This window comes from Grus americana, chromosome 9 (assembly GCF_028858705.1).
Source record: "Grus americana isolate bGruAme1 chromosome 9, bGruAme1.mat, whole genome shotgun sequence".
Lineage (NCBI taxonomy): Eukaryota > Metazoa > Chordata > Aves > Gruiformes > Gruidae > Grus > Grus americana.
In genome coordinates, this window is record NC_072860.1 from 18,437,099 (window position 1) to 18,451,499 (window position 14,401).

Below are 14,401 nucleotides of genomic sequence, written 5' to 3' on the forward strand. Positions count from 1 at the left end.
TACTTTCATGTTCAATTCAGGAGCTCATTGGCAGAGTCCTCCGTACTAGGCATTCCCTAAAAACAAACTCTGACTGCAAATACAAAGTGCTAATGAAGCACAGATTATTCTACAGGAAATCTATTGGTCAGATCAACACATGAATAATGTGAAGCCATTTTCCAGTCTTCCAACTATGTCTTTTGGTTCATCTCATCAGAAAAGTCAACATTCAGAGCACTTCAAAATTAAAAAACAAGTACCTCAATATGTGGTGTTTCTCCCAGCTGTAGGTTATTAAAAATAGTTGCATAGTCCCCACTTAAATTCATCAGTTCTTCATGACTTCCTCGCTCAGTAATGCAGCCTTCTTTCATGAAGATCACTTCATCACAGTCAACAAGATACTGGAGAAAATGGCAGTAAGAACAAATCTCTATCATTACATCCAACACTCAAACACACTCCCATACAATTCTTTTTAGTAATTTATAGACATTTGCACACAACACACCTCTCCCCATGTAACAGGCATCTGATTTTTAAAGGTCCTGCATTGACTAGAGCACCATGATTACTCTCACTTACACAAATAAAAAGTTTTCATGTTCTCTCAAAAACAATCTGCTATGGAAGACACAATTCAGAATACTTGAACACTGCAAATACTGATATACTAACTATTAATGTTTCTATGCACAGAAGGCAGCAAAAAAAATCTCAGAATACATCAATTCTGATTTACTGACATCAAATCTAAGGTTTTTCTGATGTGATGAACTAGCTTTATAGCAAGTTAGCAAAAGTGTTTTTGAACAAGGTATTTATTTCTCTGGTAAATTTTCTCTAGTGTTGTTACCAGTCCTGATCAGACACCAAGCAGCACTGGTATCACATCAAATAAACAGTTAGATTGTGCTACATGCATATTTGCAAACCTATTCTGTAAACATAAACCATGCATCCTATAGACAGACAGGGTTGTGCTGTAACAGGTCAGGGGATAGAAATTTCCAGTATGAAGGCAACTGATTAAACAGCATTTCAGGAACATCCAAGAAAGAAAGTATGAGACATGTAGTACCTGAAGCTGATGAGTGATGAAAAGGACAGTCTTTGACTTCAGGTGCTTCCTTATTGCACTGTTAAAAATGTGATTTCCAACATGAGCATCTAAGGCACTAAGGGGATCATCAAGGATGTAAATGCTCCTGTCACTGTACAGGGCTCGGGCCAGACTGATTCTCTGACGCTGTCCTCCACTCAGGTTAGCCCCTCGTTCACCAATCTGTACAGATGCACACACGTTATTTTATTTCTACAGCACTGTGCAACACAGATATTCAAATCTCAAGGAATGAAGCAGACCACAATATTTTTTAACATATTTTTAACCCAAACCATTCTATGATTCTATGATATATATATACACACACACCCATAATATTATATATTATTTTAATACATATATATCATAGAATAGTTTGGGTTGGAAAGGACCTTAAGGATCATCTTAGTTCCAACCCCCTGCCACAGGCAGGGACACCCTCCACTAGACCAGGTTGCCCAAAGCCCCATCCAACCTGGCCTTGAACACTTCCAGGGATGGGGCCTCCACAGCTTCTCTGGGCAACCTGTGCCAGTGCCTCACCACCCTCATCATACAGAATTTCTTCCTAATACCTAATCTAAATCTACCCTCCTTCAGTTTAAAGCCATTGTCCCTTGTCTTATCACTACCTGCCCTTGTAAAAGTGCCTCTCCAGCTTTCCTGTAGGCCCCTTTAGGCACTGGAAGGCTGCTGTAAGGTCTCCCTGAAGCCTTCTCTTCTCCAGGCTGAACAATCCCATCTCTTATTTAACTGTCCACTTCTTTGTGAAATGTATTATATGTTCAAACTCAAGGTTAATATACTTGAAATATGGCAGTACTTTTTAGCTTATTTTACTTTTTTTGTATTAACATAGCTATGCTTTTTTCTTAGCTATTTTAAATCAAGTTCAAATAGGTCCTGTTAAGGCAGCTAAATTTACAACACAGTGAAAAACTCCCAAACTGTCAACATCTACATCAAAAACATGGCACAATTCTCAATAGCCTGCATTGATAAGCTCAAGAAGGTGCATTCAACAACTTGGTTTACATGCATACCAGACTGATGTTCCCCTCACTTCAGTCTAGTCTGCCAAACCAAAACTATACTTTTATTCCCTTTATTCATGCATAATTAGTTTACTATAAGCAAAATTTATACCTCTGTCAGGTCCCCGTTTGGAAGGATGGCTAGGTCAGGCCTTAGACAGCAACCATTCAACACCGTATTGTATCTAAAGAACAAATAGAAAAGTAGTAAGAACACTGTTGTTTCCTCCCGCCCCCCCCCCCCCCCCCCAAGTATAGAGCTACTACAGCATTATCTCACTTTCTACATTAATAGCAGACATTCCAGCAGCCTAAAACAAATGACTTGCCATGGATTCCCAGAAAGAAACTGAGGATAATAATTAATCACCTACTTCTGAAGTACTGTGAAGGTAAGGAGGCAATTTCTTTCCAGGGACAGCTAGCACAGGCCACAGGGAAATCCCCCACTGGAGGAGGGCTGGGGAAGGTGCCAGCACATTGCAAACACTAGTTTTGTTTGTAGGCTTTAACTGCAGTGTACTCTGCATTAAGTTTTCCCACACTTGGGCCCAGAATTACTAAGCTTTCATGAAAATCAGCAAACAGTTCTGACAAACCTTTCTTCATCATATTCCTTGCCAAAAAGAATGTTGTCCCGAAGTGTAGCATTGAGAATCCAGGCCTGCTGGGCCACATATGCAAATGTTCCACTTACTGCAATGCTACCTTCCAACAGGGTCATCTGAAATTAAAGAGAAACTGTGAAATTATGCTATTCCATGTTTAGAACAGACTTTCTTCTACAGAGTGCAAATGAAGTAGGAGATAGAAAAGAGAAGAGCAGAAGCAGTCAAAACATTTCTCACCTGTCCTAGAATTGCTGAGATAAGTGAAGTTTTTCCGCTCCCCACACTGCCACAAATTCCAACAAGTTTTCCCTAGACAAGAAAAAGAAAAAATTATGGTACTCATTTCTCATTCTCCATCCCTTTCAGAATTTGGACTACCTTTAGTACCTCAGAGGGGACAGTTGGACATTAATGACAGCTGAAAGAGAGACATAACAGACAGAAAAAAAGTCAGACAGTCGGTATTTTAACTCTCAAATAATAAAAATTGAATCCTATTCCACAGTGGACTAAAACTGAATCAACTCCACAGATAAAAATGAATGTATTTTAAGATCAGCTTCCCTTTGACTTGGCCTGATACAGGCCCAGAGAATGCTGCACTCAGCCAAAAGCACCAAGGCCTGCCAGAACAGAATGTGCCAAGATGCTTTGACAGTGATAAGGAAATATATAAAGAGGGAAAGACTGAAAGAAAAACAGAATTTAGGAGATGAGCGTCCAGTAAAGCTCCTTGCCTACGAGATGCAGTTTGCTAAGGAACACATACCAAGAAAAAGCTAGAATCCAGTCACTTTGAAGCATTTCTCTGCAATAAAATGGGTGGGTTGATATGTACATTAAGCCATTAATTCATCAAAACTGATTTTGTTCCTTTTATTAAAAAAGGTAAAGTGGACACAAAGGGTGTATAGCCATTTGTGGAACATGTTGTGGGCCTCCTCTCGTTTACAAACTTCTGACAGTAAACTGGCCTTTACATTTTCAAGTAACTGTGTACTCCTTTTTCAAGGCTCTTTTTTAAACTATATGCAACCTTCTCAAAAGTTTAAAATATAGGGGGGTTTATAGTTTAAAATAGTTTAAATTATCGCTCCACTCATATGACTGCAGGAGACAATTTAACCATAAATATCTTGATAAATGCATGGACCCCATTACTACAGCATCCAAGCGGCAGACTGCAAAACTTTCGTATTTGAAGATGTCATGTATTAAGTTCAGTGCTTTTTATTTGACATTTTACATGCTTTTAGCCATCTTGGAATAAGGACCCCAACTGCTTCTAAATTATTGAAAATCTCTGTGTCCTTTTACTGTACAAAAATTCTCAGGGAAGAAAATTGCACGTTCTTCAATGAAAAGCCCTGTTATGCTCCATTAGAACACCTAATTACCTAAAATGTTCACTCAGAATATAGCTGAAACCCTGCAAAATTATCAAACAGCTGCAGGAATACACCATCTACCAATACCCCACTGATACCCCTATTGCCCTGCTGATTCTTTAAGCTTAATGGCTCATATACTGTACTGAGCACTACAGACAGTACAACCATCAGTTAGATACGAAAGCTATACAACCTGCAGTTGTTTCATAGGCTGTTTGCAAAGATCTAGTTTGCTAAAATGGCACAGCTGTTTACATCAAGATCAGACACTGCATCCTGGATACTGCGGTTGCCATGGATATTACAGAAATGCACAAAAGCAATATGCTCCACTTCACGCAAAAATACACAGCTCTGTTCTAAGGGACAGCTGAAAATGAGGCCTTTTGAAAAGTCAGATTTCCTCTTTTCTTCTCTTACCTTTTCTATCTCCAAGTCAATGTTGTAGAGAGTCCTCTGAAGTCGAAGGTTAACCAGGTGGATGATTTTGTTCTCCTCTTCAGGGCTAGGATGGTCATCATTGTCCACTAGAAGATGGCCCTTCTGCTCTGCCAGCACAGCTTGCTGTCCCTCATTCTGCAGCTTCATTTTCTCTTTCTTGCCCTTGGTGACTTTCTTGTCTTTTTTCACTTTGGGGGTCAACTTTGGTGAGCTCTGGACGCTGGCGTGGGAGAAGTCCCAAGCCAAGGTAGCATTTTTCACCTCTATCGCGGTGTGAGGATTGGCTGGTTTTTTCTTTATCATATGAACCTCTTCCATTAGAAATAAACTCTGATAGGAGTTGTGAGAGAGGTGTAAAGATGAGACACCTGATCAAGACTGGGAGACAAGCCTACGGCACACTCACGCAGCAAAACACATCAGGCTATATAGTAGGAGGAAGCTGAAGAGCAAAAGGTAGCTCATTAGTGTAAACTAACTCCAGGCCTGCTAAGTGGCCGGGGCATTCCTGGATGTGGTGGAAGTACTTAGATACACTAAGACTTTCACAGAACTGCAATACTGTGGATGCAATGTGAGAGGGGCTTATTCTTTTAACACAGTTTGCAAATGCAGCTCTGTAATTTCCAGATAAAAAGACAGGAGTAGAATACATGGGCTGGAGAGGTCACTTTGAGGGAAAGTGACTGACTTCTCCTGCACACCAGCTCATTGTGGAAGGAAATGGAATGATTTAATTTCAGCCTTTACCCTTCAACTTTTCTGCTGGGAAAAAGTCATCTCATACAAATTTAGCTGACCTATCTTGGGCTGCTTGACAATAAGAAGCCATTAAGTCCATTGTATCATGTTTTCCACCACATCCATCAGTATTTACAATCAACACAGATTAGGAAGAGATTTTTCACACAGTTTAATTACAAGATAAAATGTTTTTCACTTACATAATTTATGTTTTGAACTAAGAAGCCTTTTGCAATTAAAGGCTTCTCAATTCTCAGCCTTATTTACTCTTGCAATTGCTATGCCCGAATCATACATTCGTAAGAAAGCTCAAACTCATTTACAGAGCCAAAAAGTCAAGTTACATTTTTACTGTGACATTAGAGTATCCCCATCTTGCGTTACACTCCCTACACCGATTACATTGTTTACAGTCAGTCTGGGAGGTATTACAATTTCCCCTCTCCTTGTTGTCTATCCCCAAAACTCCCTTCAGTGCATTTGGATTTAAGAAAGCCTGATTTAGGGTGACTCAGAAGATGAAACAAAAATGCTCAAAAACAATGGGATCTCAAAACCATTCTGCAGATGCCATTCTTCTCACATCCAGATTTGTATCATGAATGCATTACACACAATAGATGTATCTGTCAAAGTTTGTGGAATCCTATTTGGAAATTTCTGCAATGTGCAATGCACTCTTGTCTTCAAGAGAGAAAAAATAAAGGCCTGTCCTCTGAGCTCACACTAAAGTACACAAAGTATATTCACTTCACAGGGATTGAAGGACAAGATAGGATTGTCTGTTATAAGGGTTTTAATTTTCTGCCATAGATTCTCTTTCATCAGATCACAACTGCATTTTATTCATACAGTGGAGTTTCAGTCCCTTAATCTAGTCTGGAAATACACAACCTCAGTTTTTCATGACTACAAATAAAACTCTACTGGTTTGTGCAAAGCTGCCTACATAACACATGACATTTCCAAACAGAATTTCATTAGTGAAATTTCATTGCACACATGTTGCACTGTTTTTTCATGCAGATGGTCTCAAAACGGAGTTCAAGAATCATTATACTGGGAGCCATCTAGTCCTGTATTCTACCTATTACAGTGGTCAACATCAAAATCCTAAAATCATTAAATAAGAATATTTTGCTTCCCACACTGGTATTATCTTAAACTTCTAACATTCCTTCACTAGATTTGTATCTCTTTTGCAGAATCCAATAACCTGCAGTGCTACATGTAAAGAAAAAGAACTCCTCGGTCATTAAAACGTTACCTCACAAATGTTCCCGTAGCATCTATTATACACATACAACACTCCACACTTACAGTTAAAACTGCAAGGCCAAATGACTGCTTACCTGAAATCTGTCAACAGAAACAGATGCCTCTGATAAAGACTTCACTGAGAAAGGTGTTACTTTTAGAGCAAAAGTCATTGAATTAAAGACAGTGACCACTGTAAATGCCTAAAAATGAGACAAGAAAGAGAATCACATTTGGATACAATATACTGACAGCTCCAACCTTCTAAAAGCTGAAATGTCACAGCAGCAATTCAAAGCCATAGAAGAGGCCCACAGTCCAAGAATAACCATTTTAAGATTCAACATATTCTTGAACAGCAGATCTACCCAACTCTTTCTCCAGTGCTTTGTAATAGACCAAGACAGACAGCTTCAGATTTTTGTAGGTCTACTGAAAGCAGCAGCTAGCAAATTCTACCTTAGCTTATGACCTGTGAGAAGGCCCAAGTTCAAATCCTGTTTTAAGGCAGATTTGGGCTGCTTGCATCCAAGCACACTGTAAACCAAAACCATCCAGTAATCCCAATGCTCTGAATAGCAAACAGGAGTGCTCATTCACATTCAGCTCAAAACCTGTCCTGGGGAAGGTCAGGACTGAAACAGCACCAAGAGCTTTTTGTGCAAAACGTTAAGACTACATCTGATGCTGTCACACCCATCAGATGTTCACTTCTGTGAGCAAGGCTGCAGCCTGGCCACACAGGGAGAGCCACAAAGCAAAGAATATGACAAAGAGAAATGGCTCAGCAGAAAAGCTACTGGAGCAATATCGTAAAGAATATTCAACACTGCAGTAAGTTACCTGAGCTGCTGTAAGATCGTAGCCAAGGATCATATGGACAGAAAAGGTCACCACACTGGCAATGACCACAACTATGGGAGCCACACCCACAGTGATGCTCTGGAAGTAGCCTGCACGCTCTAGGATTTTACGTTCTTCCTCACGAATTTCTAGAAATATAAATAGGGGCACCACATTTGAAGTATGATTTGTGGGGTACATGCACAACAGACACTACCATAGCACTATAAATGCTGAGTAAGAGAGGCTTAACTCTACGCTTTAGCATTTATCACATTATATACCTGCTTATAAAGACCACAGTTACAGAGGAGCAAACTACAATGGTCTGTAAGTTTCCATAAGAATAGAGGTCTTTTTACTTTATTTTAAAATGCAGCAGCCAGCATATTTATTAAATGATAAAAATGGAACAAAAATTTAAAATTTAAGATTAGTGCCAAGTCACAAACATTATTATGCTAGAAAGTGAAACTCTAGGAGCAAGTCTGTTTGTCCAACCCATCATGCATAACAAACAGGAAGCCTGAAGGATGAAACGTGCTATTACACTGCACATACACCAACATCTTTGTTACTAAGCTAGGAGGATACACCAGGCTACTAAGCAATGGGGAATCTGCACAAAAGGAAACATTTACAGATTGTGTGAACTCACTTTGAACATTCTGAGAAAATGGTTTGACCCAGGCATACATTTTAATGAACTTAATGTAGTTAAGAACTTCATTCATCTTCTGCACACGCTCATCTGTTGTTGATACACATTTTCTTCTGAAATAAGCTGTGAGGCGTGACACAAACATCTGAAACAAAAGGCAACACCACGCAACATTAATGGCAACTCAGAAAGAGCAAGTACATTCAACTCCTCCTAATTACCAGAAGCAGCCAATTTTGAATCTGAAAAAGGGATCTAGGGATGGGGCAAGGTGACTGTTGTTCTAACATAAAAGGCAGGCTGGAAACACTGTTCACATCCTCCCACCCCATCTGCACTGCGCTCTAGACTGATGCTAGCAAGTTTCAACAAAAATAAAATCTGTGAAAATCTGTGTGGGCTTTTACCAACATTGAACAGTACCAGATTCGTTAAAGTTTCTGAAGACTACAAACACATTAACCTAAAGACATACCAAGTTGATCCTCATGGCAAATGAACACTAGAACCCATTTTAGCCAACCTTTTAACCTGGTCCCATAAGATAAAAGAGCGATCTGGTCTTTGCACATACAGAACAATTTCTACCATAAGTCAGTGCTATGAGGGTGGTAAAACAGCTTTAACATTTTTACTACACCAATCTAAAAATAAAGTTGTCCATGTGTCTCTAAGTATCTGCTTCTCTTACAGTCATCCTATTCCCGGTCTGAAATTCAAAACCAACACACTACTTTAGTAAGTTTTCAGCTCTTTGCCTTTCTTTGTACTCCTGCAATCTCTTTTGGAGTCCCTATCAATAGATAAGGACTGCTGAAAAGAACTAGAAAAGATAATCAAACTCCACTCCTCATCCTCCTCTTTAAAGTATAATTCCCATTATTTTAATCCTTAATGTTGGCCAGATAAAGGACCAAAGTGGACCTCACAGTATTCAGCCTCCATGCTTTTTTTTAAAAAGTGTATTATGAATACAGTGAGAAATCTTCAGCAGCCTTAAAGGGCATTTGAGAGGCAAGAAGATTTTGACTTGAACTAGCTTATTTCACATCTCAGCAGAAGTAGAGGCAAGAGTAACTAATCAATACCTCTCTCCCAGATGAGGTGCTTTTCAACATCTTTTGTTGAAATCAAGAGTGATGTGCTCATGCAACACCAAGCCCCTGTACACAAACTGGAGACCTTATGTCTTTCCAACCTCAACCACTAGCACCCGAGCATTTTGCAGTTTAATTTAACCATGCATATTTATCTCGGTCAAATCTATCAGTTTTCCTATTTCCACTTTCTAATTTTATCACTGAGTTTCCCATTTCCACATTTGTGCTTCACACACCATCTTTAGAAACACCTTCAATAACATGCAGTGCCATAAACAGGCTAAACCTAGCACATTTCAACACCTTCTATTCAGAACTATATGTATGTCTGACCTAATAAAAATTAAGCAGGTCTTAACTCTTTCTAACTCACCATTGCTGGGTAGAAAAGGATGAAGACAGCAGAGCCCAAGAAGCCTGTTGGACCCAGAATAATCACATTATAAACCATTCCTAAGATGGCCACAATAGGGCCCCCAGCCAACAGACTGCCAACTGCTGCAGCTTCAAACATCCTTTGACCATCGTTGGAACATACATTTATGAGCTGAAAAATACACATAACACGTTATTAGATTTAAGACACAACTCATTCTCAAAGGAATATATTGCATATCCCTTTTTCACACTGCAATTCCCAAAATGATGCTGCAGCTTACCTCTCCAAGAGACTTCTCCTTGATGTTCTTCAGCTTAAGAATTTTCTTAAACGCCATTGTCAAGATAGCTCCACGCAGTCTAACCCCCGTGCGGTAATTCAAAGCCCAGGTTAGCGCAAGGGACCAAGATCGCACTATTTCCGTCATAAAGATGCCAAAAACTAAAAACAAGCTGTACTGCAGGTTGGACTCACTCTGTTGGGTATACTCCAAAAGATGTTTCACAACGAACGCCTACAGGAAGAAATGCAAGCTTGCATGAACACCCCATCATCCCAGAGGACCATGCAACAACTTTATGTTAAGTTAGAAATAAGTAGGCTACTTTGCTTTTAAAAGAGCCGTTTGAAATAGAAAGCATCTTCTTTCTAGAAGTAAAAGGTGTCAATACAAGGAGTACTGTAACACAAAGCCCTGCTGAGAGCCAAGCACTGAGTCAAATTTAGTAGGTAAAGAGAGTTTAATTTGGAACCATATTCCTCGCAGCACGCTTCTAATCCTCCGTGTCTTCTAACTTAACATAAATCTGTCAGTTAGCTGAAAGCAATGCATTATCATAAAGAAGAGTTTTAAAATATAGTCACTACTTATACATCTGCGCATATTAAGAAACATTCCTTTACGTGACATTAAGACCTTTTTTATTTTATCTTTGGTTTGCTTCAAACGTGCTTATTTGATAAAAAGGAACAATGTACCTACAGTTGTAGAGGGGAAGAGTGAGAAGGACATTTGCAAAACATTCCTGGAAATAAACATCAGCAGTTTAATAGTAAAGAAAAAAACAAGCAGAAAGCACAAGGTACGCAATACCACAAATCATTGGGGATAGGGGAGAAAGAAAAAGACAAAAAATTAACCATTTGATCCCTCCCCATACCCTCTCCCCCCAAAAACATAAACACTTTACCTCAGGAATCACATTTCAAACATCACCTGCAGAAAGAGGACAGCCCCCAGAACCACCGATTCCCACCTCCAGCTCTTTGTGGTCCAACGGCACAATATAACATCATACAACTCACAATCACCAGCAATATTAAATACTATTGACTGAGAAACAATATGCTTTTATTTCAAATAAAGTGCCATCTTAAATGGTAACATCTCAAAAACACTGTACAACAGGTAGAGCATTGTATAAATATACAATCTGCATATACAGGATAATTATAAAGGGCTAATATCTAACAGTCAGTCTTAGCCTCTAACAGACTAGATTTGAAACTACACACAAAATTATAAAGATACAAAAACAGAACAGTATTTGTTCATGAAGTCCAAAAGAAGTCAAACTTGCAGGTGCCAACAGAGGAGGCTTCAGAGGCTGCACAGATTCTGAAATCTGGTTTAAAAAGTATCCTACAGTAAGGCTTCACAGACAACAAAAGATTTCCTAGCGAGCTTTTCAACAAATGATGCTTTAAGATCCTGGTGCTTTTGATATGCTAGTACAGAGCAGAGAATTACCTTTGCCCACAACGAAAAGTAACAAAAAAATTCTGAGACCAAAGTAAGTATTTGAGAAGCCTTTCACATCATAGTCCGTTGAAGTCCTCTTGGCTAAACCAGGTTTTGCAAATAAGAGTTCTGTATAGTTTGAAGAGAGAGGAAAAAACCAAAACCCCACTACTTCAGCAAAGGTATTGATAGCTATAGCCCAGCACCAAATAACAGAAAAAAATGGAGATCAAATTCATCTGTTCTGAGGAAAATAATTCAGCACGTTAGAACCAAGGAAACATGCTGTAAATAATTTTGCTCTTTCTTTTTCACAGGTGTGAATTAAAGCCAGATGTCCATCAGGTTCTAGAATGGCCACTGAGAAAATTTACATACCAATCCCTGAACAAATGTGAGGGGCTCACATTCACAGATCTATTGCATTCCAACTTTCTCCTTACTTGGATTTAGTTTTACATCAACTGTTTGGACCACAACTGCATACAGTTGGTTTGCAGTTACTAAGAAGACTACTGACTTCTTTTTCCAGTATTCAATCCAACATATGCAACTGAGTCACTGAGCAATTGGGGTGAAAATCCCCCTTTTTCCTCACGAGCTGTAACTCAGCATGGTCGCAGACTGCAAACATTTTCTTGCACACCACAGCACTGCTGAAAGTCTCCAAGAGAGGATGTATAAAGATAGCAGATGTTTCCTGGGGTCTCATTCCTCCCAAAACTTTTTAGTGCCATTTTTCAGCACTATTTTATAGATTCAGCATCTCCCGTGATGAAATAGAGACCAGCTTACATTATACCCCCATTTTTTTTTTTCCCGGAAGAAAGAAAAGAGGAAACAGCAGATTAAAGAATTTTTAAAAGGGAAGGGGAAAAAAAAAAGTCACACAGAATTAACATTTACATCTGAACACATACTATTTGAATTCAAACTAGTTTAATGAAAAGAATCCAGCATAAAGTTATTTACAAAACAAGAAAGTTACAGTGCAAAAACTAAAACTCAAGCTAACGGGGAAAAGGGAACTCCTGTGACTATTACCGTAGCAGTTGGTACTAGCTGCTTGGCTGTCTTAAGCATTCCCATTGAATAAACATTACCTTACCTTTGCTCTTGGCGTTGGCTCTGTCCAGCAGGACTGTCTCATTCTGACGCAGAAAACAGCCATCCTGAAAATTCTAAAGAACAGCTTCTGTCACTGGTCCCACTGCAGCGCCAGCGTCCCCGTTGCAGCCAGCGTGCGACAGCACGGGGCAGGCTGCAACTGGAGCCAACTGGGAAATCGGGAAACTTACCTCCAACAGCTTACCACTCCCCCCTCCAAGAACTGACCAAACTGTCAAGCTGTACTCCACTAAGATAGCAAGTTTCCCCATCTCCCAAACAGGAAGAATAGCTCTGAACAGTTGCAAACAGGTACATTGTTCAGACCCGGAGTTAAACTGATTATGTTTAGTAATCAAAAAGCTTCTTTGCTCCTCAACTCGAACATGAAAGTTTTGGTAGCTGATCAAATGGCAGCAAATATTCACTGGAGATAAATAGTATCTCACCTATACTAGTATATTCTGATGGTTATTACAAGGCAGTCTGACACATGCAGCTGTCTCACCAGGTGACGGGTTTGGATACTGTGCCAGATGCAGAATTTATCAAAATAAAAGGAAGATCCTTGAAGGATCTATCTGATATTTAAAAAAAAAAAAAAATCAAACTCCACAGGAAGTCTGCAACAACTCCTTTCCAGTTATAACCATCACAATGCTCACTAGCAGAGCCAGAGCTGTTGGCTGGCATTTCAAGGTCACAGACATTCAATTAAAATTTTTCAAGTTTAATACAGCGTTTAACTCCATTTTGATAATTTTTACCAATATGAGGTAAAGTCAAGTGCTTTTCCTGATCTCCCTTTTCACCTTCAGGTGACTACTAAAAGGGTGTAACAATACAAGAAAGCACTGATACTTTTGAGGAGACAGCATAGGCATATCTATGAGGCATGCCATTTTAAAAAAACAGGGAGGAGGGATGGTAAAGACTTATTTTTCATGTCAAATGATGGAACCAAAAGGGAATTGTTCCTTATTCAGAGAAATGAATAAGGTTGCCTGTAAATGGGCAAATGTCTACACATAATTTTAAATTACCCAAATCGAGCATCAATTGCAGCGGTAGCCCCCAGCCTAGTCAAGCTGGTTTGTTTTTCTACTTCCCCTCCCGCTCTCTTTCATTCAGCAGTTTGGCTGAGACAAATTGAGGAAATTACACTACAGAAATTAGGGGCAACCCTGCTGCAAGTTCTTTGCTAAAAATAAAAGCTACTAAAGCCCTGTAGTGAAACAATGACAGAAGCTCTTCTTGGGGAAAACTAATGCTGTTAAAACCTTAATCATGATTTATTGTTAATTACCAAAGCATGTTCATATGTTTAATAATACAAGCTACTAAAAATTATTACCAAGAAAACAATACCACAGAAACATTTATTGTTATTCATATTACATGAAACAAGGCAAACTTTATAAAGGCTTAAAAAGCAGAACATCATTTTGATAAGACATTTAAAAGCAGGAAAACATTTTAAAAAGACATTTCACCTAACAGTGCACCCAAGTGTACTTACCCAAGAAATGAACCTTCAGCTTACCAGCACACTGAAACGTGTACTACTAGCAGTAATACTGCTCCTACTCCTCAAGGGAAATGTGTAGAGAATAAATTTAGTCAAAATTTCAACTGTAAATCTGCACAGCACGTGCAACAAACAGGTGACAAAAATGGTGTGAATGTCAAGTCCCATATGTTATCTTCATTATGACCCATAGTAACAAACAGCAGCAGTTCCTAGAGGCAATAACGTAGTCTAACATTTTGACGTGAAACCTGTCTGACCATTCTCTGTAGGATCAGTAAAGACTATACCCACAGACTTCGAGACCTGCTCACATTAGTTTTTTAAGTAGTGCTCTAACAAAATTGGTTTGTTCCACTTCTTGAAGACTGTGCTATCAATGCCAATAATCTAAGATTAGCATTTTATCAGATTGAATTTTATTCCAAGATAAATTTACAGAATTGCAAAAAGAAAACAATTAAAAGACCTGTGCAT

General features: G+C 39.0%; 1 protein-coding gene across 5 annotated transcripts in view; it reads right to left on the reverse strand.

Annotated features, from left to right (window-relative positions):
• The window catches only part of ABCC5 (ATP binding cassette subfamily C member 5), a 75,092-nt gene that overhangs the window by 40,851 nt on the left and 19,840 nt on the right, over positions 1-14,401 (reverse strand). For 4 of the 5 annotated variants that reach the window (XR_008578382.1, XM_054836164.1, XM_054836163.1 and 1 more), the window contains exons 6-16: positions 9,829-10,062; positions 9,543-9,716; positions 8,067-8,214; positions 7,409-7,557; positions 6,661-6,768; positions 4,544-4,894; positions 2,970-3,041; positions 2,721-2,845; positions 2,234-2,306; positions 1,064-1,267; positions 243-386 (exon numbers count right to left, since the gene is read on the reverse strand). Coding sequence is in view for 4 of the 5 variants with exons in the window: in XM_054836164.1 (XP_054692139.1) it covers positions 243-386; positions 1,064-1,267; positions 2,234-2,306; positions 2,721-2,845; positions 2,970-3,041; positions 4,544-4,894; positions 6,661-6,768; positions 7,409-7,557; positions 8,067-8,214; positions 9,543-9,716; positions 9,829-10,062 (1,782 nt within the window). In the remaining variant the exon portion in view is untranslated. Of the gene's footprint in view, positions 1-242; positions 387-1,063; positions 1,268-2,233; positions 2,307-2,720; positions 2,846-2,969; positions 3,042-4,543; positions 4,895-6,660; positions 6,769-7,408; positions 7,558-8,066; positions 8,215-9,542; positions 9,717-9,828; positions 10,063-10,877; positions 12,471-14,401 lie in introns of those variants that run through there. The other variant, XM_054836168.1, reaches the window with a different exon arrangement.